General features: G+C 37.7%; 2 protein-coding genes across 3 annotated transcripts in view; both read right to left on the bottom strand.

Annotated features, from left to right (window-relative positions):
• Positions 1-1,890, bottom strand: part of LOC140228294 (uncharacterized) — a 32,602-nt gene extending 30,712 nt beyond the window's left edge. The window contains exon 1 of the mRNA XM_072308519.1: positions 1,687-1,890. Coding sequence (XP_072164620.1) covers positions 1,687-1,854 — 168 coding nt within the window. The 5' untranslated portion in view covers positions 1,855-1,890. The remainder of the gene's footprint in view (positions 1-1,686) is intronic.
• A 5,543-nt stretch (positions 1,891-7,433) lies between these two features.
• On the bottom strand, positions 7,434-17,692 carry LOC140228715 (uncharacterized). Of its 2 annotated transcripts, none has more exons than XM_072308993.1 (4): positions 17,558-17,692; positions 13,014-13,134; positions 11,437-11,624; positions 7,434-9,901 (listed from the first exon to the last, which is right to left on the bottom strand). In XM_072308993.1, exons 2-4 carry the CDS (start codon positions 13,110-13,112, stop codon positions 9,232-9,234), a joined length of 957 nt encoding a protein of 318 aa, XP_072165094.1. In that variant the 5' UTR covers positions 13,113-13,134; positions 17,558-17,692; the 3' UTR covers positions 7,434-9,231. The 2 variants fall into 2 exon arrangements, with proteins under 2 accessions (XP_072165094.1, XP_072165095.1); XM_072308994.1 differs by having other exon boundaries at positions 17,449-17,567.
• Positions 17,693-27,600: the final 9,908 nt, after the last annotated feature.

Genomic DNA, 27,600 nt, shown 5'->3' with positions numbered 1-27,600 from the left:
AATGTTGTTTTCATTTATAATGTCAAATTTGTTTTAGGGAAGGAATAAAAGCTGTATGAAATTGAGGTTCTAACAGGAGTAATGCTTGATTCACGCATGACCATGGGCAGAGGCCAGAGCACCCCTATGTACAGGAGCCAGTAGGACAGCCTTCAGTCTGTATTAAAGGAGGGGATTCCATGAAGCCAGACGTACAATATGTACACTTGTAGTCTACAGGGGAAACATCTCTGACTAAAGATACAGACCGATCTTACGGTCAATCCGTTGACTTACGCTACACTTGTTTTATTTGTTTATCTGTTGTTTAATCATACACTTGTATTGTCTTGTGAATGCCAAATAAATAATAGAAATTCTAGGTCTAACGTTGATTACCAAATGTTATTAAAGTCGCCACTACCTTAAGTCGCCAGACATTCACATCGCATGTACAATGTAATCGGAGATCAGCTGGGGCAACGAATTTTCATTGCTCTCAAAAGAAATTCCTACATTGTAATTCACCTTTTTCCTCCATGTAATTGACGTTAATAACATTAATGATAAAATGATAACTAAGGAAGGAACGACGACCATTAGAACCTCTATAAAATGTCAGAAACATCAACATCCAGACCAAGTTGCACTCAAGCAGTGCCAGTGGCAGTATGGTTACAATACTACATGACATATCGACCGCCCTTACTGAAACCGACCGCGTAGTATTGGCGCACAGAACGCTTAGTACGCACTTCACTGCGCACAGAGCACATAAAAATGGATTGGCTTGGACTGTTAATGAGGATGTGTGGGAAAACGTGAAAATTCACTGTTCATTATTATGGTTTGAATCAAAGACAAAATTGTGAATATTTTAACCGAATCGTAATGTGATGTCTATGGAAGTTTCTGAAAAGCTTTGTACAACATGGTGTTCAATGCAACTCGGTTTGCGTGCATTGTCAATGCAAAAACAGCGATCGATCTCAATAAGGAGCGGCACCACAGGGAGCTGTAAAGAGGTCACGCAAGTTCGACGGCGATATTTTTGCACTGAAACTTTGAATTGAAAAGGGAACAACAGCATTTGATAGTGCTGCTGGATTTTCTCAATCACGGACGAAGTCGTACTATTAGGTCAAGTTTTAATGTGAATTTCAGTGTTAAATATTCTTATCAAGCAAATAAAAATTACTATAGCCTATAGGTGGTCGACGAGTAGGTAGGTCCAACCCTAACCATTTACTCGGCATCAGCAATCAGCATGATCAGCATATCTGATATGATCAGAGGAATTAACGTTACTGCCACTGGCAAATGATGACATAGCTAGTCACTGAATGCCGAGTTGTGGATTGGAATAAATTTAGATCTTATTATTAGAAGTGTAATTTAGTCCCCAACCCCATAAACGTATTCGCAGTATCTCGGTATTGGTACCTGTCCTAATGCCTTCAGTGCCAGTGCCAGTGGATAGCAAAACATACGGACAGTAGACTCTAGAAATAGTAGAATCTATACCATGTAACGTTAGGCCTACGGCCTACGGGAGGATATCGGGAGGGAGGGATCCTGTTGTGGCTGGCTGTGCAGCTGTGTCTGTGCGCTTTCACTTACGACTCGCAATTGTAAATGTGCGTTTAACACACCCTCGATTGGTTGCAAGACATAGAACTCGTCTATATTACGACTTTTCACACTTACTCCATCACACTCAGAAGCAGGAGAATCGCTCAGAATATCACATATCACCGGTGGAAATCCGGTGCCCCTGCCTCCCATTAGTGAGAAGCCAAATCCACCTGAAAGGGCCCGTTGAAGTTGAAGTATTTTATGGTTTGACCCACAGTGTCCTCCTCCAGCCCCGTCCATCACGAAGAAATCAACACCGTAGTGCAGTCCATGATTCGCTGCTGCTTTCGATATGACGACTGCCCAACCACGATAAAATAGGACACGGCGACAGTTTGGGTGTAGCGAATTGATAACGGGACACACGCATACGAGCTAGCTTACACCAGGGAGGTCTCACCTCCCTGCTTCCAGTCAGTGCAGTGGCCTATACGCCTGTGAGCTGCATTATGTTGCATAATGGTTGCCAGAGGTGGCATAATGTTTCTGGCATTATTCAAGTTCAAGTTCAAGTTCAAGTTCAAGTTTTATTCAAAGTTTCCACAATACAAAAATTTACATAAAAACAATAATATGTAACAAGGAATACATTGTTGAATATATGCGTTTAAAACAATTTGCAGAATATTTGAATATAAATTGACAATGCATGTAGATGCATTATACAAATGTAGATGTAAAGTGGAGGGGTCTTAGAAAAGCAAGCTTGTATAATAAGACCCCTGAAAGGCAAGTTAAGACATGTGATATAACAACTCACAAATATATACAAACATATTAAAGCCACAGAATAATTTTAGTGGAATCCCTCAAGAAGCGCAGCAACCACACCCCAGAGAGCAAAAAAATTGACACCAAATTTATTGCCCCCCCCCAAGTCAATTAAAAAATTTATTTTATCTGTAAGTGATATATGACCACAAGAGGGAGCAGTAACTAGTACTAGTAATCTTTGACGCTTCTTTCTCTATTACATGCTAGGCATAATTTGGCCTCATCTGTTTGAGTTTTTTCAAAGCATAATTGCCACACAAAGATATATTCTTCAGAAAGGTTCTTCTCTCTAAAATACTTTTTTTTTTCTTGATAATCAGTATAATGTCTTTCTGTGTGATTATACTCTCTCTCTCTCCCTCTCTCTTTGGTTTACATTCAATGTCACAACCGATTTGCTGATTATAGCTGAAAAAATGTAAATCCTTTTTTTCTTTGTTTTTTGTTTTGTTTTTTGTTTTGTTTTTTGCTTGTCAGCCGTTTTGGTAGAGAAAAATGAGAGCAAAAGAAAAAGTGCAGATTTTGTTTTGTTTGTTTTGTTTTTGTTAGTGGGATGGGGTTGATAGTTTTAATTGTTAGTTTTGGGGAGAGAATTGCGGCGTCCAAAAATTTAAAGTCTTTTATTTTTTCTTGCTTTTGCTTGTTTGATAATGATGCAGCATAAGTTCATGGCAAATTTGCATAATTTTGGGCCGCCTGTACCACAATCTTATCATTCACTCTGACCACACTGACTGTGATCAGCTCGGTTATAGTTGTGGGATCAGTATGGAGTCGACAATCCTCGGACACCCGAAAATTACGCCGGGTTGCCCGACATGCATCCATATATGTAATTTATCCATCACCAAAATGGATAATTGAGCCACAAAGTGTTCAAGTGAGCGAAAGTCGTTTGCAAACTTTCGACTTTTTTCAGCGTTTTTTTTTTTTTTTTATTAAATATCCCATGACAGATTTCCATGAAGCTAACTAAAATGACAGGTTCCACCGTGATGCGGTAAAACATGCCTACATAAAAGTAAATGTCGAAACCACACAAACACACAAACAAACAAACGAATAAATCTTCGCACTACTTTGGTGGTATCTATACATGGGCATTTCTAAAGTCTATGTTTGTAGTTTTTAAAAACGTTTGAATAAACAAAAATAAAATGCATTGTACTATTGCCTGTATTCCCTTTAAAGAAGTGCAATGATTATCTATTTAACAAAAATGGCGTGTTCATGGAGTTCATAAACAGAGACTGACAAAAGGGTTGGAAAAAGAAAATTATGCCTTAAAGTGATCATCCAGGCATGAACAGTATTAGCTCACTGCATGTTTATTTTGGTCTATCATAAGTTACATTTTTGAAAGCTGAGTGAGAGTTTACCAAGAGAATGGTGTGGCACCGAAGTAATTCTGACATATTTTTGTTGACCTTTGACCTCTTTCAAATTACATAATGTATGCGTTTTGGGGAGTAACTTGAAGACGGGAGGTTTCGGGCGTTTCAGTGACTATAAATGAGTTAAGTCTGTACGTGACAAGGTGTAACATAAGATCTCAAGTAACCCGTTGAAGACGAGCTGATTTTGCTCTAACTCGCATTTCCCGATATAGACAACACGCACTTGCCCAAGTATATACTCGGGACTAGTCTTCAACGATCGAGGTAAGAATCAATCTGAGCCTTGCATGCTTTGTTGGCCTATAATACATGTATTACGTTATTAGTTTAAGGGTGAATATGGGGCGTGACTCTTGCATTCTTGCATTTTGCGCCTATAAATGTCTGCTCGGAGCGACACTTTATTTACGCAATATTCGTAGACATTTTGTTAATAGAAAAGTCAGCTTGCATTATCCATTGTTTAGTCTTCTATAAAACTTCAATCCTCGACTATACTGCATTGGAGAAGTTCCTTTTCATCGACGGGGTATAGGGTCTACCAACAGGTGTATTGAAACTGCTATCACTTTTCACATCATATCGTAATTATAAAATCGCTGAAACTCTGGGATTGAGGATTAATTCTTTATTTCGTAGAGTTCATTGTGTATGCAGGGTAGTGACGTGATGCGGACAATATAAGGTTTACTTGGTCCCTCCTAGTCTTTTTCACATCACCCATAATATACTGTGGCTGTGCTGTTTTAGATGCTGTACTTTCTATAATAGAAAAGTCCATGGGGAGGTGCACCTACACCTGGAAAGACTCAACTACTCGGGGAACATTCATTCAGAACATTCAGAACACCCAGGAGTCAACAAAAGAGATGCAACCCCCGGATCAGGGGTTCTATAGGTAGATTTTTATTCCAAACACAGCCTAACATAAAACTTACTTGTAAAAGTAATTTGTACTGCAGGCGGGATGAGAATATACTCAGTAGATGGAGGGTAGAAAGTTGTTTAGAACGAATGAAACTCTTTTTAGATTATATAGGTAAACCCATTAATGGCAAATATTCTCAGTGCGGAACGTGAGAAACAGGACAGATTGTTCCGTTACACTTACAAAAATCAGTTTCAAAACAGCCTATATAGGAGTAACCAGCCTAAGCATGCATTCAATCATCATCATCAAACATATATCATTAATTTTGTCAAACAGACCTGTAAATACCGGATGTTAAAGTTTCTGAGATTATCAAACTGGCCTCATTACACTAACTAGATAGTGTATTATTATTCATAAGTATGTAGCAGGTAAAATTGGCAGGCACTAAGAGTCAAGAAAGCTTTTATGTTTTTAGTAAAAGATTGTTTCATTTTTTGTTCAAATTTAGTTTGGAGTGTCCTTTATAGGTTCCATGACATTTGCTCCTACGACAATTGCTCCCACGAAATATCTGCAAGCTAAATCAAACATAAATTCCACCCACATACATAAACATAACCTTAATCTTAATCCTCACATCAAACTAATAGACCCTTATCACAACCCTAACCCCAAAGTCCTTGGAGAAAATAAGACCGGAACACTTGTCGCAGGAGCAAAATGTCGTGCCACCCCGGTGTATGCTTCAAAACCGAAAATTGTGACAGGTAGATGCCAAATTGCACCAGGCACCCGCTAATTCAGTTTTGAAAGTAAACAAAGTTAGATTAGGCCCTATAAATAATGTATAGAACCTGGATTTTTTTTTTTTTTTTTTTTTTTTTTTTTTTGACAGGAAAACGTAGCCGGAGACTGACACAGAAAACTGAAGGAGTGCCATCACACGACGACAGCAAGTACAGGGACAGTACCTACATGAACATCACTGCGGGCCTGCAATTGAGTACAGTATACCCTTTCCAGACTTGTCCGCATCAAGAACACAAACCCTGACCGGACTCAACGAGCCAATTCCAGCCTAACCATTCGCCGAGTGTACGAAGCCAGAGAAAAGAAAAGAACAAAAAGCCAGATAACCAGTATCTAGAGTGGCGTAAATAGTCATGTTTGACTGACAAACGCCAAGAACTCAACAACAACGAGAGGTGAGCGGAATATTCTCTCTGCATGGTGGTCGCCGTGAGCAGGACGCGCAGAAAAGCACCTCAAGCAACCTTGGACACACCCATCACCACACGAACAAATACAAGCACCACCATCTTCACCACCATCCAAACTCGCTCCCAGCAACCCCACACCACACACCACCACCACCACCACAATCCCAAATAAACAGCGAGACTGCTGGTGCGTGACCAGTATCTGAAACCCCATCGAGTACAGCAGACACGCAATAGTTCACTCTTCATCCACACAGTGGTATACATTATTCACCATCTTAATAATGAAATTCAATGTACATTCTTCGCCATTCATACATTTTGCTATCGATACAACCAAATTAAAAGGAAACCAAAACTCAAAGAGAAATGTGGATTGAGTGAAAGCAGCAACATTAGTAGAACACATCAATGAAATTTTGAGGAAAATCGGACAATCATGCAAAAGTTACGAATTTTTAAAGTTTTGGTGTTGGAAACGCTGGATGGGGAGACTACTAGAGTTCATGACGTCATGTGTGGACAACAATATAAAGAAAATACAAAAGAAATTTCACAAAAATTCATTTTCAGGAAAATTGCACATTCCATCAACTTGATACTGGCATATATTAAGGGTATAAGTAAATAATCCTCCTGCTTTCTGAAAGCAGTTAGTCAAGTGCTCTTTCATTATGCTAGAAAAGTGAAATCATTGTTTATTTCTTTATATTTTCTTTATAATTGTTGTCCACACATGATGGCATAAACTCCTGTATTTTCTTTTTAAATTTTTCTTCTTAGCCGATGAGCATGTCTATAGAGAATAAGTGTAAGACTTACAGTTCCTCAAGCCTTACGGTAAAAAAAAAAAAAAAAAAAAAAAAAAAAAAAAAAAAAAATATAAGTTTAAAGAAGTGAAATAGTTTCAAGGAAAAATTCTACAGGCATTGCATAGATGAGAGGGAAATAATGACAATTTGATGAGTTGACCTCGACCTTTGACCCCCTGACCTTTGACCCATGACCTATAAATACCCTAAATGATCACTGTCAGTCAGTACATGCATATATAATTAAGTGCCATGAAGATTATCTTGAAATATTTGTGAGATATGGAGAAAAAAAGTTAAACTTTAACATTTTCACTTGACCTTTGACCCTTGACCTTTGACCCCGTGACCCTGAAATCCAAACAAAGTATTATCCCCCATGATATACCCTCATACCAAGTTTGATGTAAAACCACCACACGGTTCTTGAGATATCGACAAAAACAAAACGGGACGGACGTACGGACGGACGGACGACCCGAAAACATAATGCCTCCGGCCACTTCGTTGGCGGAAGCATAAAAAGGTAAACAAATTTATTGCACCACTTCCTCCTATACTTGTACGAAAATGTGATGAGGTATAATATTATACCGAAACAATTTCGCAGCAAACGTCTGTCATTCTTACTTCTATTGTGGCATGAGATAGGAAACGACAAAAATGTCCTGAAGATCTGGGACTGGGACGGGGCAGGGGCTGTGTGAAATAATGAAAACAGAACACGACATTGTATTTTTCCTGTTTAAGAGGTACTTTTTTAATTGTTTTCCGATTATAAAGTTCACATTTTATGATCCATTTTTGTACTGTATCATTCAGATCAAATATCTGTTCAGCAGATATAAAAATAGTGATCTTTTTTTAAACTCTGTCACTCTGACAGACCACATATTCACAGCAGTTCGTGTGAACAGTCATTCCCTTACATGAAACATCAAAGTGTCACGAAATGGTAGTAATGTAAATTAAGCGTAATAATGACCTTATTTAGTGAGCAGGATTCGGGGGAAATATAATCAAATCTGGTCACGTATGAGATAAAAAGTTATTGATTCTTTGATATAAAACGCATTACACATCATTGTAAATCATAATTCTTTAAGACTGAACATATCCCAGTTATAATAAACAATTATACATAACTTATTTTGAAAAGGAAAGATCCAACACAATTTTCTAAAATCAAAGTTTATATGCGTATTTTATACACTTTGCAGCTATCAAATGTATAGACTTGAACCTCAGCTTAAGTGGAGACTTTCTTTGTCGTAAAGATGGTAACAAACGTGACAGGAATTTTTTGCCCTAATTTTCATCAGAATTACCTGTGTTCCAATTATCTTGAAGAGCTCTTTATGAATCAAGATGGAGGTATACTAGACTTTGAATTATCTGAATTTGCCTTGTTCGTGACATATTATTTGCATTACTTATTTCAACTGAACTGAAGGCTTTCAAAAACGATTTATTGTCAAATCAGTATTGATAAAGAAAATCCTCATGCAGGCGACCATTGATCTGAAAGTACATTGTAATGCCATGTACCAATTCTTTGTGCAGGTCTCTCTCCCAAACACTAATCATTAAAATCAGCTACATTTAAAATTACCACTGTTCCATCCACATAACCAAATTTTCGTACATTTTTGCATTTCCACAAACCTGAAGTCATTAAAAGAGATCAATTACTCGATTTATACAATAGGTGGATTTCAATTTCCTTCTGCATACATGGATGCACTATTATCTTAACCTGTACGTGCACTATAAATGGAAAACATATTGGTATATATCGGTAGGTCCTACCGTTTCAGTCCAAAAGTGGAGGTACAATCATGGCAAATCAGAGAAATGAAGATATCCTTAATTTACATGAAGTTTTCAAGGCTCGTCTATTGTACCGAAGGTCAATTCTACCAAGTCAACCGAATGCACATATTATATTAGTTTGTTTTTTTTTTTTTAATTTTGCTTTTTTTTATACTCCTTTGGGATTCAAAATGACTATAATGATGGGTTAAAGCCAGGTACTCTGCACCACTTCACTACAAAATTCATGACAGCGTAAAATAAACCAAATAAACCCTCACAAATGACAAAACACGAGAGCTATATCCCTCATAATATCTCGTCTCTATTTTCCGGCCTTTGACGAAATCCTCATCGATAATATTGTGTCTACAGAAAAATAAAAAGTGTATTTATTATGTCTTATGCAAATAACGAAAATGTGCGTTAACATGCAGTTCCTTTTTTTTTAACCTATGGTCATAATGGTTTTCAGGGCAGCATAATTATATCTAATTTGTATCGACATTTTTTTTAATGGAAAATTGAGCAAAGAAAATAAGATTCGCTAATCAAGTAGAACGGATTGTGACACGAATTTAGAGACTACACAGATAATTTCATCAGCATTTTGTCGACACGTTGCATTGCATGTTCTTCACTTTATATCGTTTCCCATACTTGCCTTTTGAAAAGACAATCACAATCAAAATGGAAATCATAACAATTTTCTCTGAAAGATCAGAACATTAAGGCATGATCCTAGCTGCTGCCATCTCGTTATAGTATGCGGATGTGGCGTCAATCGCCTTTATGACGTCAGGTGTCATTTCATCACGTGAGATCTTCGGTTTGGACGGCTTGAAAGCAGTGCTATTAAACGCGTTCTGGTGAGTAACCGCTATCATGTTATCAGCGGCAGTGCCAGACATGGGGAAAATACACCGCCAAGAGGTAGTTACCTCCGGACTGGCGTCCCATTGCAGATACTTCTCATTCCAGGTCATTCCGCAAGCCTCGAAGTACTTCGGCAGCATGGAGGCAGGGTTGGACAGCAATTCATCAATGTCGATAATTACTGGGTTGGGGTCGAGATTTTCCTTGACGAACTTCCACAGGTCGTACTGGCATTTGTAGGTGTAGCCAGGCATCATGAATGGCGGGTCTTCCGTCATGTCGAAGGTCTCGGGTTTGATTTCCTTCTGACCGGGCATGGGCATTTGCTTCAGCTGTGCCATCAGTAAGTTCCGCCACGACGGGAACATCCGCTCTGGGTCTCTTATCAAGAATGTGTGTCTGAAACCAGAATCTTTGCTTGGAAGAAGATCATGGTGGTTGGAGATCCCATACGCCATGTCCTTGATAAAGACGGACTTGTCGTCTGGTAGGGAGTCTAGTTGCTTCCTTATGCTGTCTCGTCTGGCAATGTAATGAAGAATGAGTAGAGTTATCATGATGTATAACTACATTGTATATTATAATTTGTCATTCAAAGAGGAAAATGGGAATTTTGCACGACACCAAATTAAGTTGAACTGTATAGTGAGTACTCCATGGGGATATTGGGAAACATGGCACTGTGATGCGTCACTTGCATCCTGATGCCGGACAGTATCGTGTATACACAAAAAATCAAGAACATTTTTTTTCCCCTACATTAATATATGTTAATCAAAATCCTTTGTCTTAAAGAACGATGTACATGATGACACTGTCAGTCTTGTTGTATATATTATCTATAATAGAAGTCAATAAACTATATTTTTCACGAATTTTGGTGTTTTGATGAAGATCATATATCATACGGAGAGAAACATCACAGTCAGGTGACCTAACGCAATGACCCTTTTGATGTGCTCAGTGGACCCTATGTTAGCTTCATATCATCATTTATGTCGTCATACAGCATCATCGTTTTGTTTTTGTTTCTTTGTTTTTTGCTTGTCAATCGATTTGAGGAGAGAACTGGCAGAAAAAAAGCACTTGAAGACTGTGGAGATTTGTCGAGAGATTTTTGTTTCTTTTTCCTTGTTTGAAATTATGTTGGATAATTTCATGGCCATTGAGTATACAAGATTATTTTCGGCCACCTGCAGCACAATCCCTTTTTTTTCCCCCCCAAGCTGGCCACACTGCGATGGTTAACCCCTCTCCCTTAGCAAAAATCTTGATCCGTCCCTGCAGGATGAGTGCTATGCCTTACTAATACTATTATGTACAAGAAAGAACTCTGCGTATACTTTAATTTCTTGCAATTAGGACAAAAGCAATGACATATATACAATCACACTAAAGAAGTGATGGCAATATTGGCTATTAAAGTATTGATGTTAACGAAAGTACAACACATGCACCTTGCAAACATTTTATTTTCTAGGAAAATGTACAAGGAGATAAAAAGATATTTGTCATAACAAAATCAGATATCTATGATAACAACTGGTATAATAATGATTAAAAAACTTTTGATATCAGGCGTCTCCAACATTGACAGTCACAGTACAAACATTTTTAAACGAAAGAATTCTCTCTAGATGTAGCGATTGCACAAAGGGGGAAATACTAACTGCGAGCTGTAAATTGTTAAAGTCTTGTTCAAAGGGTACTGCAGGGCAAGCATTTTTTTTTTTTTGGATTTATGACAGATATATTCACAAGCGATGATAATAGTAATAACCATAAAATAATGAACTATATAAAAATATAAACACGTATCATAACTATTTTCATCTCAAAAACTTCTGTTGAACTTACATCAATGCTTGAGGAATTTATGCACACCGCTGAGGACTAACAGAAGGATCTAATAGCTCTAAATTATGTTTTTATCCATTTGTCTATTTTTCAGTGTTCGAGCAAAAGATGGACGATTTGATGTCAGAAATTTGATGACTAGATATACAGTACCAACAATGAAACTGTGTAAGGGGATATCACTTGGTACATGTACTTACAAGAACAAAGACACATCGATCATGCTTGGTGAAAACATCCCTTCCATTGGTGTCCCCTTCAACATCACCGTAAGTTTTTCGAAAACCTGTTGAGGATCAAAATCTTCGGCACGCTTCGGAAGTTGAAGTCCCATCATCCCCATTTGAAATTCTTGGAAGAAGGCGAGGCAGTACGGCTCAAACCACACCTGCATAATAGTCAAAAGCATGCTCATTAAGTTAATTAAACAGTAATTTATGTTTTCAATTCAATTGTTTTTGTTCCCAATAACGCGATTTCATGTATGAATCGCTTAATATTAATTTTACTGCTTGGTCAACATCGGAGATAATGTTCCTCGAACATGTGGCCATGAAATAAGACTGGATGTTTACTTCAGAAGTGATGGGTCTATTAGGAAGTAATATTTCAGCATGACTCGAATTGTCTCCTTATATGTATTCTATTTATATTATTTGCTACACTTATACTTTATATTCATTTAATTATAAATAGTATTTGCTACACTTATTATATACTCCGTAATATGCAGGGTAGCACCAACCAAGCGAGACTAACAGGAAATGCACACAATAACGTTCAAATATACAATATCCCACTACCATCAGACTTCGTTGTAAACTACCACATCGCATCAATTTGAGAAGTGTTCTCACTTAGTACCATAGGTTGCTTGTCTAAAGGGATGGTACAGTTTCTGTTGAGATGGGGCTACATGTTTCCAACTTTTTTATGATTTTTTTTTTTAAGAGATAATGAGAAACCTCTTATGACATGTGAAAGAACACATGATTCTTAGAGGAATTCAAGGTTTACTTGATGAAAATTGGTTTTGAAATGGCTGAGATATCCAAAACTAAGCAATCCTAATAAAATTAATGGTGGGACCCATTAGAACCGATCTGTTTTATTTTGTTTTTGGATATCTCGGACATTTCAAAACCAATTTCCATCAAATTAAACTTTGAATTCCTCTTAGAACTTGTAAGCTCTTTAACATTTCATAAAGTGGTTTCTATATAAGTATCTTATATTAAATTAAAGGCGGAATCCTCACCTCAACCAATACTATACCATCACTTTAAGTTACGATTGATGTATATGTCCTCCGTGTTCATCAGAATTTACTCGATCTGTAAATTAGAAGATCGTTGAACAACGCGGACATACGGCTCTACGAAATAGGCAAGTGCAACTGACTATAAGGGTCGCAGACATGTCTTAATAATTCTATCGTGTATGGGAGGGGAGGGGTGCTGCCGACCGATCTTTTTTTTCTTTAAGAGCCAAAGTGTGATGGAATTGTAGCCCCACCCCACATTACGGGCTCTCCCTCTTTCCGCGGCCCTGCTCACATCATAATGTTGCGCCACTGCAATTAAACGGCCTTTCCACAAAGACAGTGAAACCGATTTGACAAAATGTCGATAAAAAAATGCAGGCACATGGTTATCTAGCTGTAACATCTTGTATGGATTTTGTAATAGAAACGAGGCACTGTGACAGCGCTGGGAGCAGGGAGCAGGGAGGTGGAAGAGAAGATCCACCTCTCTGCTGGGAGTAAACTGACGCCAACCTGCGTATTGTCGATGAAGCTGAAGCACTTTGCAATAGCCGTTGAAACTGATCTCGGCACGCACCACATAAGTACTCGAAAGTTTTTGCGGTCCGACATGGTTGCTTGAATTGGGGAATTCCTGGAGGATGGGGGGAGAAAAAGAGATACAGAGACTGTCAAGATTTCATGGCATCGCCATCTATTAACCTTCTATGTCATCAAAAGTCATGCAGTACATTAAAGGGGAAATCCAGTTCAAATATAAGTTAGTCTGATTGGAATGATGGGATTTCATCCCATCTTTGAACTCATAAGATTGTACTTTTTTATCCGAATAACTTATTTTTGGACTGGATTTTCCCTTTAAAGCCACTATTTACCATTTTACTTGCAGATAAAAAAAAATCGTAAAACACACTAAACTTTAGTGTTTCAAAATAGTTCTGTAGTGTGAGTTAGTGATAGAAGCAACCAATGTAAAAAAATCAGTACCGGTAGTGAATTAAACTAACTGGTTCCGACATACAATATTACAAACGTTGAAAGGGTATTTCAAAGAATAACGTGTCTTAGTATTTCGAGTTCGTTTATATACCAATGATTCTAAATAAGTCAGTATTAGATTGTTTTGTTTTTTTTAAGAACAAGAACACAAATATCGATGATTGTTATGCTTTGCTAAACTGATTGCCATTTTAGCAAGTTTGAGATGTAGGCCTATGATAATCTTCATTCAAAATCATCCTGGCTTATCAATTTTTTAGTTTTTGTATCTTACTCTTTTGGACTTTTGCACAGCTTATCCATGGCAGATGTTCTATACAATAATCAATATAAGGTAAAATCATACCAAAATACAGATTCTTCCATTACTTGGAATGAAAGCAAATGTTAAATCCTTCGCATACAACATATTGCCTAAGAGATTGTGCAAGCAATATTATCAATTTACATGTTCACATCACCACATCAAACCGGAGTCGAGCATAACAATAATATATTTGATCTTCTTTTCATTTTCTTAAGGTAATTGTAGTTTCTGAATTTCATCTCATCATCACCGCCGACAGTCACGCCTTTGGCCTTTGAGAAAGGCTAAAAACTGCATGCGCATAAGGGTGACACAACGCTCCTGCGACACTGCTTCGGTCTTATATATTCTCGAAGGGTAGGGTTGTGATAGGGTTTTGATTCAAGTTTGATGTGAGGATTAGGGTTAGGGTTGGGGGAATGCTTGAGGGTATAATAGTCCATTATGTTTGCAGCGTGCAGATATTTCATGGGAGCAATCTATTGTCGCAGGAGCAAACATGTAAAGGAACCGCGCATATAAGATAATAACTCTCTTGAATCAAGAAAATGCATGCGCAGTTATGTACAGGGAAATCATCGTTCAATCAATAAACTATTGCGAGCACGTACATTACAAAAGAAAGCAAATATTTTTCCAAGTTAAGTGATTATTGTGATTTGTAATCTAATTTTCCCCATTTTTTTTTTCAAATTGTTTCAGAGTAAACATGGACGATAACCGCAGATGACAAGTATGTCATTACGCAACGCGTAATGCATGTTCTCAAGACTGTGTCCACTTCAGTATAGATACCAATTTTGTGACTCAACTTTTCACCATCATGATTGATTAAACGATGATTTCCCTGTACATAACTGCGCATGCATTTTCTTGATTCAAGAGAGTTATTATCTTATATGCGCAGTTCCTTTACATGTTTGCTCCTGCGACAATAGATTGCTCCCATGAAATATCTGCACGCTGCAAACATAATGGACTATTATACCCTCAAGCATTCCCCCAACCCTAACCCTAATCCTCACATCAAACTTGAATCAAAACCCTATCACAACCCTACCCTTCGAGAATATATAAGACCGAAGCAGTGTCGCAGTCCAGCGTTGTGTCACCCTTATGCGCATGCAGTTTTTAGCCTTTCTCAAAGGCCAAAGGCGTCACTGTCGGCGGTGATGATGAGATGAAATTCAGAAACTTAAGAAAATGAAAAGAAGATCAAATATATTATTGTTATGCTCGACTCCGGTTTGATGTGGTGATGTGAACATGTAAATTGATAATATTGCTTGCACAATCTCTTAGGCAATATGTTGTATGCGAAGGATTTAACATTTGCTTTCATTCCAAGTAATGGAAGAATCTGTATTTTGGTATGATTTTACCTTATATTGATTATTGTATAGAACATCTGCCATGGATAAGCTGTGCAAAAGTCCAAAAGAGTAAGATACAAAAACTAAAAAAATGATAAGCCAGGATGATTTTGAATGAAGATTATCATACATCTCAAACTTGCTAGAATGGCAATCAGTTTAGCAAAGCATAACAATCATCGATATTTGTGTTCTTGTTCTTAAAAAAAAACAAAACAATCTAATACTGACTTATTTAGAATCATTGGTATATAAACGAACTCGAAATACTAAGACACGTTATTCTTTGAAATACCCTTTCAACGTTTGTAATATTGTATGTCGGAACCAGTTAGTTTAATTCACTACCGGTACTGATTTTTTTACATTGGTTGCTTCTATCACTAACTCACACTACAGAACTATTTTGAAACACTAAAGTTTAGTGTGTTTTACGATTTTTTTTATCTGCAAGTAAAATGGTAAATAGTGGCTTTAAAGGGAAAATCCAGTCCAAAAATAAGTTATTCGGATAAAAAAGTACAATCTTATGAGTTCAAAGATGGGATGAAATCCCATCATTCCAATCAGACTAACTTATATTTGAACTGGATTTCCCCTTTAATGTACTGCATGACTTTTGATGACATAGAAGGTTAATAGATGCATGTTTTCAGGTTTGCTGCTCCCAATCTTTAGTCTTTATTCAAGGCAGTTGAGTCTGAAAAGGCACTGCAGCCAAATAAGAAAGACATGCTGGATACGGCCCTCTTGTCAGTGACGATCGATGCACGATTACACAATTGTCATTGTCCAAATATCTGAACGTATTCATCGAGATTCACATAATCAGGTGGCGGCCCGGTGACGATGGGATAAAAAACAGACCTCCGTTCTCCATACTTTCATAGTCCATTATGTGTACTATAGGTCCATTGCTATACTGTACCAAAGATGATTTTTTTTTTCTTCAGACTTTTACATTTTGGACAACTAAAGTGAATTAGTTATACTGGGTACAGAGTTTCAGAATTTATAGTGATTTGGGGGGAGGAATAAGAATGTTTTCAAAATTTATAACAAATCACAATGAACATGATGACGACGTGCAGCCTACCATTAGGCTGCGTTCACATAGAAGTATTCGGTATTCGCTATTCGCTATTCGCTATTCGGTATTCGCTATTCGGGCCCCGCACCATCAACTCACCATCCCATGCAGTGAGGATTTCTTCCTCCTACATCCCAGCAAATCTTACTAACAATTTCTAAACTGCATCAGAATGTCAGTCTACATGCTTATTTTTGCTAAAGGGCAAATTCAGACCAAAAGTGTCATTATTTCATAAACGAGAGACGGTATACGCTGCAAGAAAATCGAACAAGCTCGATTCCCACTTTGCTATACTTTTCGCAGCTATTCGTACTTTCGAATAGTGCCCTCGTATGTGAACCGGTGTGAGGAAATCCTATCGTTCGATTCAAGCTATTCGCGTGCCCTCGAAAAACGAGCCCGAATACCCGAATAGTATACTTCTATGTGAACGCAGCCTAAGAATGCACGAGTTGGGGCTCAAGGAAGCAGAATAAAAGAAGAAATAAGGCATGCAAAGATTCTACAAAGGTGAACGCGTTTGTTACGCAAGCGGTATTGTAATGGGATTACACTGCTATACATTCTGAAATACCAGTAGGTGAGGCTCTAATATTTCATAAACATTGTACAGTGTAATTTGTTTCTTTCAGAGTACTGGTTTCCCTCTCAAGGACCACAATAAATTCCACAAAGGTAATCTATACATGGAGCTGTCGATTATGTACTACATAAATCACACATGTGAAATTACGAAAATGGTCTGGAATATGCGATCAACCTGCACCTTGACCTTCAATGTGGTTAACAACTCTCACACGTATAAAGGGACCGCCATCATAGTCCTACCCAAGGGCGTGAGACCATCGACAGGTCAAAGACATGTAGTCCCTGTGTAACTGTAATACCGAATGTACTCGAGTCATACTTTTTGACTAGCTAGTCTACGGAGAACTTGACATGGGAGCACAATTTACTTGCCTGGAAACAGAAAATGTGTGTGAAGATTGAAATCGTGTCATCAAGTAGGGCCTATATATGCGAGCGATTTAAATATGTTTGCAACAAATTCGATATTCGTATCAAGTAAATTTACAGTACTTTAGCTGTCAATATCATTATTGTCGAATGTTATGAGGGCATAATATACACAAACATCGACATTATTATGCACTGCGCAACATTAAAGGAGCGAACGTGAAAGTCGTGGTAGAGCCAATAGCACTTGCCCAAAAAGGGCCAGAGATACACGCAGAGCCAACGGGATTGTTGAGAGCCTAAAAAGTGATAGTAAGAGTTGTCTTACCTGTTTTCTTCTCTGACACGCTTGGCTTGACAACGCCCCAACTGGAGCTTCTTGTATAGTATAGGAGTCCTTGGCACGCCTGTAAGTCGCAGATCAAGTCGGGGCTCTGAAAGATCAGAGTAGACAGCTCTATATGGGATTTTGATCTGTTGTTCGCGTAGGCCAGTTGAATGTGTAGAGAGCTATGCATGAGCTACCAAAAAGATAGCCTTTTGTCAAGGCCCTCTCGCTGTATGGTGAAGAGAGCCCGGCTGAGTGGGGTTGCGCGAGGGCCTTTTGAGATCTGCTTCGCATCCTTTTGTTAGCCCTTTGAATTACCGACTTTTGCTCCCCGATTTCGGGAGCAAAAGTCGGGGTCCAATCAGCGTGTCTGTCTGCTCGAACCCGATTTGAATAGAGCGAATGCACGCCGCTGCCGCAGACCTCACAGAACTCTACACACAGAGTGTGTAGAGTTCCGTAGCCTTTAAACAAGGCGACTCGCTCTGCGTGCCCCCGTGTAGCGCGTTTACCCCACAAACCTGTTGGCCGGCGAGTGGCTCGCTCCACTTGCCGGCCAACAGGTTTGTGGGGTAAACGCGCTATACGGGGGCACGCAGAGCGAGTCGCCTTGTTTAAAGGCTAAGAGTTCCGTGGCAGACCTCCTCGGGTGGTCAGTGATGCATGCGAACAGGCATGACCACCAAGGCTGAGGATGCGGGGAGCGCGCCATTCCATTGGTTGACCGGAAGCCATTAAAATGAGTATTCAGAAGTGTTCACGTGTCATGAATAATAATGTGTGAAGCAGATCTCAAAAGGCCCTCGCGCTGGCGCGCTCGGCTGGGCTCGCTTCGCTCGCCCATTACAGCGAGAGGGCCTTGACAAAAGGCTACCAAAAAGATGGAGTAACAACGAAGGCCACCAATATTACGTAACCCAACTACGAGCGGTCAGTTCTGACAGACTTCAAAGCACCGCACTCGCTGGGACGGCTTAACTCGTCCCGCAGGGGATACTTTGGCAAACGATGCTCCGAGCCGCAAAAATGACGTCATACTCACCGACATTGCACATACAATATAGTGCTGTATCGAGTCGAAAACTCGACTTGCAACAACATATGGCTGCGCAAAACTTTGCTGAAGACCACGCGCATGCGCATAATATCCACAGGCAAAACAGAGGAGATACCGAGTGCAGTGCACTTTGAACCAGTTCCACCTCCCTGTTTGAACGAACTGAATTGGCCCATGAACAGCGAAGGTACTGTACAGTGTATTGTCGTCATGCTTTGTGACTGTGGCGAGTACATACCCTAAGAATAAAATTCTTAATAAAAATCCCTCACATTTCTCCACATATGAGCTACCAAAAAGTAGCTCCATGCATGGACTTTGACCTGCGAATACATGTACCTCCTGGCTGGATAATAGAACTCCCCTGTTTAGTGTTTTATTTAACCAGCGAACTATTAAAGAACGTTGCTTAAAGGAACTGCGCTGATGTCTTGAGTGTCTGATGTGGCTGCCTAGGCATTAGGAGTACTGTACACCTGAGAATTTAGAAAGTAACTAATCAAATTAATAATCAGCTTATGATTATTTTGAGTCTGTTCTGTCAGGGTTATATAATAAACACTTTCCCCTAAAGAAAAAAAGTCGGTGTGCAAGAAAGCTTAATCCCTGGATGACTGACAGTATTTTACGTTCTATCAAATATGAAAATTTGTTATATAAGAAATATATGCGTAAACCAAGCAACTTTAATGAATTAAAGTATAAACGTTTTAGGAATACTCTGAATGCTACAATAAGAAATGTGAAGAAACAATATTTTGAAAGGAAATTTGTTGCATACAGAAGTAATATTAAAGCAACTTGGAATCTTATAAATACACTTTTGAATAGAGGTGGTAAATGTGTTACTGATATGAAAATGAAATGTAATGGTGAATTAACTACTGACTCTCACAAAATTGCGAATGCTTTTAATTCATATTTTACTCAGGTTATAGTCAAAATCTTGATAAGTTGATACCAGAAAATAATTCTAACTTTATGAGTTATCTGGTGAACCCTTGTTTGAATACCATTTATTTTCATGCAACATTTGAAGCAGAAATATGTAGCATTGTCAACTCTTTTCGGAATAATACTGCCTCTGGAATTGATGATTTCAGTCCTCGTATAATCAAACATACAATAAAAGAAATCAGCAAACCGTTATGTCATATATTCAATTTATCTTTATCATCATAGGGGGTCTTTCCAGATAAATTGAAAATTGCTCGTGTAACCCCTGTGTTTAAAAATGGTGACAAATGTGAATTGTCAAATTACAGACCAATTTCAGTGCTTCCTTGTTTTTCGAAAATTTTGGAAAGGATTGTCTACAACCGTGCTGTTAAGTTTCTTGATCAAAATAATATTGTGGGTAGTTATCAGTACGGCTTTCGCAGCAACTATTCAACTTCCATGGCCCTAACTGACATTGCGAATATAAGATTGTTGATACGTTTGAGGAAAATTCCTTTCTTATTGGTGTTTTTGTTGACTTGTCAAAGGCCTTTGACACAATTAATCATAATATTATGTTAGCTAAACTTAAGCACTATGGTTTTAGAGGTGTAGCATACAATTGGTTTAAAAGCTACCTCTCCAATCGATACCAATGTACAAAATATAATAGTTGTATATCAGACTTTAAAAAAAAATATTATGTGGAGTTCCACAAGGGTCTTTATTAGGACCACTGTTGTTTATATTATACATAAATGACATTGGAAATGTTTCTAATTCCGATACCTCATCGTACATATTATATGCTGATGACACTAATATATTGTTCAGTGGTAAGGATCTTCCTTCTTTGCAAGATCAAGTAAATAGTAGCCTTTCAAAATTGTGTACATGGTTTCAGGCAAATCGATTATCTGTTAACCCCCGCAAATGTAACTTTATTGTTTTTAGTAATCGTAACAAATCATACGACACTGATTTTGTTAAAGTGGAATTGAATGATGTTCAAATTCCCAGGGTAGAGACAAATTAACATGGAAGCCTCATATACAAGAGACTGAGAAAAAAATATCAAAGAGCATTGGTATTATATCCAGACTAAGCTACATGTTACCTACTGATGTATTACGGATGTTATACTCCACTCTTGTTTTGCCCTATTTGTCTTATTGCAACATGGTGTGGGGAAGTACTTTTCAGTCCAGTCTAAAGAAATTGACTTCAAAGCAAAATAAAATAGTAAGAGTTATACATCGAGCGAACCCGAAATCTAAAGCAGGCCCGTTATACTCAAAACTAAAATTGCTTACTTTGAAAAATATCACCACATATCAGCAATGTATTTTTGTATATCAGTGTGTCAACAAACTTATGCCTGACCATTTTGTTCAATTGTTTGATATCAATCAGAATGTGCATAATTACAATACACGCTCCTCGTCATTAATGCATTTGCCCAGACCCAGAACCATGTCTTACCAACATAATATTCGTTTTGTGGGCCCCAAGAAATGGAACAATTTATCTAAAGACATAAGAAATGCACTATCTCAAAATTGTTTTAAGATAAGACTCAAGAGAAAGTTGTATTCATCCATATAAGGTAGTTTATAGTGAGGGCTGCTAAATTTCTCTTGATTATACTAAAATGAAATACATCCATGTACAGTATGTACAATGTTGCCTTGTTTGTTATAGTATTACAAGTGTGTGTTTTAGGTTCTCTTTACCTCTCCTTAATGTATTTTTTTTTCTTTCTTCTCTTTTCTTTTCTTTCTTTTTTTCCTTCTTCCTATCTGTTTTCCCTCCTGCATCCCTAGCTTTAGTCTCTTGTGTATCTGTACTTCGTCTTGTAAATATGTGTATTTTAAACAAAAATGTCTTTTTAGCTATGTTTCAATCAGATTCAACTACATTTTCAAATGTTAAAGGTGCACTCACTTCAAGCTGTGCTTACTGAGATGTCACCTCCAGTTTGTCATTACTGAATTGTTACTGCTGTTACACGAATTGATCTGGAAATAAATGTTCTATTGAATTGAATTGAATTCAAATTGAATTTAAATACCTACTAATAAATGCCAAGACATCGTCAGGTGGCAAGATGTGTAGGCGTTGTTGCCAATTGAGACAGTAATAGCTTCTTTGGTCGTTCTGGTAGGTGCAAAATTGGCAACCATTTACCTTGTCTTGAAGTGCAATGAAAACTTGTTAGCAAATGTATAGACACTTTTCCTGTACAATTTACACCATAATAACTCTCATTCTTTTTCCATTAATAAAATTGTTAAAACAAATTTGTAATGAAAAAAAAAAAACCGACACTATTCAAAGAGATTTGATTTTCAGATGAGTTTATTTCTTCATAGGCCTACAGGTAGTCACATTTAAAAAAACAAAACAAAAATCAGACTAAAATTACGATGGATAGGCCCAAACCTGATTTGACAAACGCATGATTGATGAACGCAAAATAGCCTGAGAAAATGATAATTTCACACGGTGTAATATTCGCGCATGCTTGTGCGGGTATATGGCATACATCGAACTACAATGTGTATACGATATCTTACACTAAGTTATACAGAAAACTTTATCAGAATTGATGAAAATGTGAGTGATTAAAGAGACTGATTCACACGGAATAAAAAAAAAAACCCTGAAAACTGTAGTTCTGATAACATTGTTTCCTCTCTCTTGTGCTCCTTTTAATGCAAATAAGATGGTACGAAGAGATACAACATTTGCATGCCTATCACTTTACATTCGCAGAGCGTTGATTTAACCCGGTCTTTCGAACTCCACCAGCATCTACAGACCACTTTACTTCCGGATGCCGAGGATTCAAGCACGAGTTAGTCAACTTCCTTTGATGGGGTATAATGTATGTTTAAACCTGGTTTAGTGTTTGTAATATCACGTGGCTTGTTGATTACCAGTGTATGGAGTTGTGTGTCCTTTCTCCTTCTTTTTTTTTTCATAAAAAAATGAGGTGTTTATAATAATGCATGTCTATTTCACAGAATCCAAGTATTTCGTTTTGCACAAGTTTGCTTTGTTCTTTGTCTTTATTTAACTTCTTTTGTGCACAATTATTCTGTTCTTATCTATTTGTCTGTACTTTTATGTGCGGCATCTGATGGAAAGTGTGTCTCATCTCGTTTTATTCTGTGAAATATTCATTCAGAATGCGTCATTCGAAATCACATGACCCATAAAGATAAAAAGATTTGGTCTAAATTCAAAACACCTTCCCGCCCTCTTTATGTTTCTGTAAGACGAGAAATGGTATAGGTGTATACATGTGTGAAGGTGAACGCAATTCAATTATACGCATGTACTAGGTGTAACCAAAAAAAAAAAAAATCCCACTTTTGATCCTTAATATTTATATATCAAGCTAAAAGCTATAGATAACACTGTGATTGGTATGAGTAATAGCTGAATAGTGTACAATTTAGTTGGAGGTGATTTGAATATATGAGACCATGAATCAGTTTCGTTGAATCCAAAGTTAAGTTCCAGATTTTGGTCAAATTTGAACCCTCTGTACAAAATTGAACTTCACACAAGAACCAATGATGTGTATGTGAGTGTGTGCTTACAATGACCCTGAACTATAGACATGAATACCGCAAATACATCACCTCTTCAGAGCTCTTCTGACTAATGCTTCTGGAATGGCACATGAATGTTTTCATGATGGATATTCATTCCCCTGGGCACTGCTAGTCTGAATTCATGGTAAAGGATAAAATGCATGCCCATGAAAAAAATAAGCACATGTTTTCATGTGCTTACATACACTACATTTCAGCATGAATAAATACTAGCTATGATAGTGCAATTTGTGTAATAGAGCATTCCAATCCTGGCCATTGCTCAGGACCATTGTCAGGGTTTTAACCACACACTCCCATACACACCAATTGACTCCTGTGGAAAACTACAATTTTGTAATGAGGGTTGAAAACAGAGCAAAATCTGAAACCTAACTTAAAAATAAGTCTTGAATTTAATGAAACTGATTTATACTATCAATTTTAAATTAACTCCAACAAAATTGTACACTATTCAGATATTGCTCATATCAATGTCAGTCTTATCTGATACATAGTTTTTGAACTATTAAGGATCAAAAGTGGGAAATGTTTTTTGTTTGTAACACAATTAAACTCTAAATTTAGCAGGCCGCAACAAGCTAGGACTAAAATGGGAAAGCTATGAAATCTTCAACGTGTGTGCTTTCATGAAACAGTGATATTGGTCAAAGTCATAAATATGCTGATATTAATACTGTTTTGTGATGGCGTCATTGTACAGTCTGTATTACACATTTTACGTGAGAAATGTTACACTACTGCTCTGTCAACATCTAGCACTTCTTTTTATAATGCTATCTTTTAAGACATGTAAAACTTTCTCATTTTGTGCAAAAGCCGATTCTTATGAACGTTTCATTATTCTGTCTGTGAGATTTAAGTCTGATTATGTCAGTCATATTTGCGTGAATCGACCAACAACTACAGATTGTACACAAGGAGTCGGAACACTTTTGGTGTTTTGTTTGTTTGTTTGTTTGTTTTTTTCTTTTTTTTTTGGGGGGGGGGGCAAAATCTCGACAGGAGCACATTATATGTCGGTATGAAATCCTCGGCGAGGGAGCGAAGCGACCGAGCAGGTGTACCACGGTAGGGACTTTTTGTAAAAACAGAGTACAAAAGTTGCGTTTATAGAGCATTTCAAAGCAAATTTCTAGGAAATTAGACGTAGTGGAAACAATTTAGTGCGAAGACCTATGATTATAACATACGAGAGGTACATTCATGTGACGGTGTAAGATCCTTGGCGAGGGAGCGAGGCGACCGGGCGGGGGGAGGGTGTACTTTTTGTAAAAACAGCGTACAAAAGTTGCGTTTATAGAGCATTAAAGTAAATTTCTAGGAAATTAAACATAGTGAAAAAATAGTGCGAAGGATTATGATTATAACATACGGGGTATATGTGACGGTGTGAGATCCTCGGCGAGGGAGCGAAGGGACCGAGCAGGGAGAGGGTGTGGGAGGGGGATACCCCCCCCCCCCTCCCACGGTAGGGACTTTTTGTAAAAACAGAATACAATAGTCGCGTTTATAGAGCATTTAAAAACAAATTTCTAGGAAATTAAACATAGTGAAAAAAATAGTGCGAAAGACTATGAGTATAACATGGGGGGGGGGAGGTACATTTATGTGACGGTGTGAGATCCTCGGCGAGGGAGCGAAGCGACCGAGCGTGGGGGGGGGGGGGGAGGTGTGCGAGGGCGGGATACCCCCTAGCCATCATAGGGAATTTTTGTAAAAACAGAGTACAAAAGTCGCGTTTATAGAGCATCTAAAAGCAAATTTTTAGGAAATTAAACATGGAGAAAAAAATTAATATGAAGGACTACGATTATAACATACGGGAGTACATTATGTGACGGTGTGAGATCCTCGGCGAGGAGGGTGTGGGAGGGAGGTATCACGGTAGGACCTTTGTGTTCAAACAAAGTGTAAAAGTCGGGTTTACAGAACATTTAAATTCAAATTTCTAGGGAATTAAACGTAGTAAAACAACAATCACTACGAAGGACTATCATCATAAGCTCTGAAAACTTTTCATTTTACTATGTACGGGCAGAGCGAGCGAGCCACTTTCACTTTGCCATTTGTCTGAAATGTATTCATCAAAAGCTTAAACGTGATTGCATTGTTCGAGCAATAAAGATTATTCTTATGTTGCTAAAAGGCATAGCAGAAAGGGAAAATGTAAGGTTTTACTAAAGGTATGTTTCAGGGGGCACACTCGAGAACGCGAGGCTACTATCTATAGACTAATTTTACACATAAGTAAATATTAGTGTATTTATATTACATTGTATGTTAATAATGAATTATGATTTTCGCCCCGTTAGGGGCGAAAATGTTGCATTTTCAGTTATAAAATTGACAACTTTTAGACAAGAAAAGTGCCTTTATTGTTCATTTTGGTCTTTAAATAATTGATTAATTATTTGTTACAGGGGGCACGGGGGGGGGGGGGGGTAAAAACTCGTTTTGCCCTCCTCCCCCCCCCCCAAAAAAAAAATAATAATAATAATAATTTCCGGCGCCCTTGATTGTACATTATTAAGGACGGCACCATAGAGAAAAGGAGTCATTCAGCACGTCAAACGAGATGTTTGGGTTTACTGTTTTTCCTTAAATGCTTTTCTTTGCTTATTGTATGTTTGGTTGTTTGTTTGCAGTCACCAGCTAGATGGGAAGAATGACAGAAAATGCCTTTAAAAGTTTGATAAGATATTTTAGCTTCTTGCGGAACAATAATTAATGTGGACTGGTTGAAAGCAGCAATATAGTAGACCACATCATATGACTTATCTCTTTTAGAAAGCAGGGGAGTAATATTACCCTTAACATATCACAATGTTAGTAACAAGCATGACAAGTCGACGGAATGTGTACTTTTCATTGAAAATAAAATTTTGTGTAATTCCCCTCATACTTCTTTATGATGTCCATGGCGTCATGAACTGTATTATCCAGCGATGACGGCATTAAATCTTTGAAGATTTATTATTTTTTCATCGATTGTCCGATTTTCCCTCAAACTCTCATTGTTCTGTTCTACATAACTAATATTGCTGCTTTTACTCAATCCACATTTCGCCTACGATTGTGTTTTGGCTGTTTCCTTGGGTATAGGTTCCGGTGGTGTTCGTTATTCCAAAGGTTCGTTAATCCGATAATTACATATAAGGTTAATCATTCCGAAACACACAGATTCTCTTATATACTCAGATTTTCGATAATTTGAAGATAAACGGGGTTCATTAATTCGAATATGATTATGTGGCGTTATGCCGAAGACTCGTTATTCCAAAGAATTGTTTTTCCAAAGGTTTATTATTCTTAAGGTTTGTCGATCCTGAAATAAAATAAGGTCCGTTATTCCGAAGGTTCGTCATTCCGAAACACACAAATTTCCTATACACCTAGATGTTTGTTTATCCGAATCTATAGGACTCGTTATCGTTAAACGAAAATAAGGTGCATATACTAACGAACCATTTGAATTACGAACCTTATGTTGTTTTCGGATTAACGAACTTTTGGAATAACGAACATTATTTCAATTTTGGATTAACGAACCTTCGGAATAACAAACCTTATTTTACTTTCGGATTAACGAACCTCCTGAATAAAGAACTGTAACACCACAGAGCGCAACACAAGTTCAAAGTTCTTTTGATCAATGTTCAAGTGTAACTGATTTTTTTTTTTTTGAAGCATCACATTGGGTATAGTGAGAGACAAGCAAATACATGGTGATATAAATGCAAACATTGACACCGTCCGCGACCACATTTCTTCAATGATGTACGTGAACCCCTTATCAGTTTTTGTTGATAAGGTTGCATGGTCTGAAACGACAATGCGTGCTCCTTTACAGTGAATGATGCAACATGTAAGAATATTAGTCTTTATTGTCTGACACAAGAAGTAACAACTAGTTAATATGGAAAACAGGAAAGGGTTACTAATGCACAGATCAACTATATTATGACTGAAACTTGTATATTGCAGGTCCTATATGTTGTACCTCTCAGATTGCGAGAGATAAAGTCACTTGCGGAAAACAAAAATATTTCCATGTTTTCTATAAGACTCTTGCCTCTTGCACATTTCTTTTCGTGTACATTCAAATATTGGACACTCTCAGCACTGTGCTTTTTTCTTATGACCATTGTCAGTTCCAGCATATAGCATTTTTGTATTATTACCAATGATAACAATAGCAGCAAAAAGGGCAAATGTGGGCTGCTGTATATTCATGATGCACAGCTAGCAGGAACATAATACAATCATCATCATTAAATTCCTGGCTAATTGATTGACTAGATTGTTTCGAGGAGTATTGAAACTAATTGATACCACATACGGCATTGTTGATAATAAACTCATTTTTATTTATTTTTTTAACCCAGTCGGTGCATGGTTACCCAGTCTACACCACCAAGGAG

Source organism: Diadema setosum, chromosome 5 (genome assembly GCF_964275005.1).
Source record: "Diadema setosum chromosome 5, eeDiaSeto1, whole genome shotgun sequence".
Lineage (NCBI taxonomy): Eukaryota > Metazoa > Echinodermata > Echinoidea > Diadematoida > Diadematidae > Diadema > Diadema setosum.
Note: the sequence above shows the minus strand (reverse complement) of the source record. Positions and strands in the feature narration are given on the sequence as shown.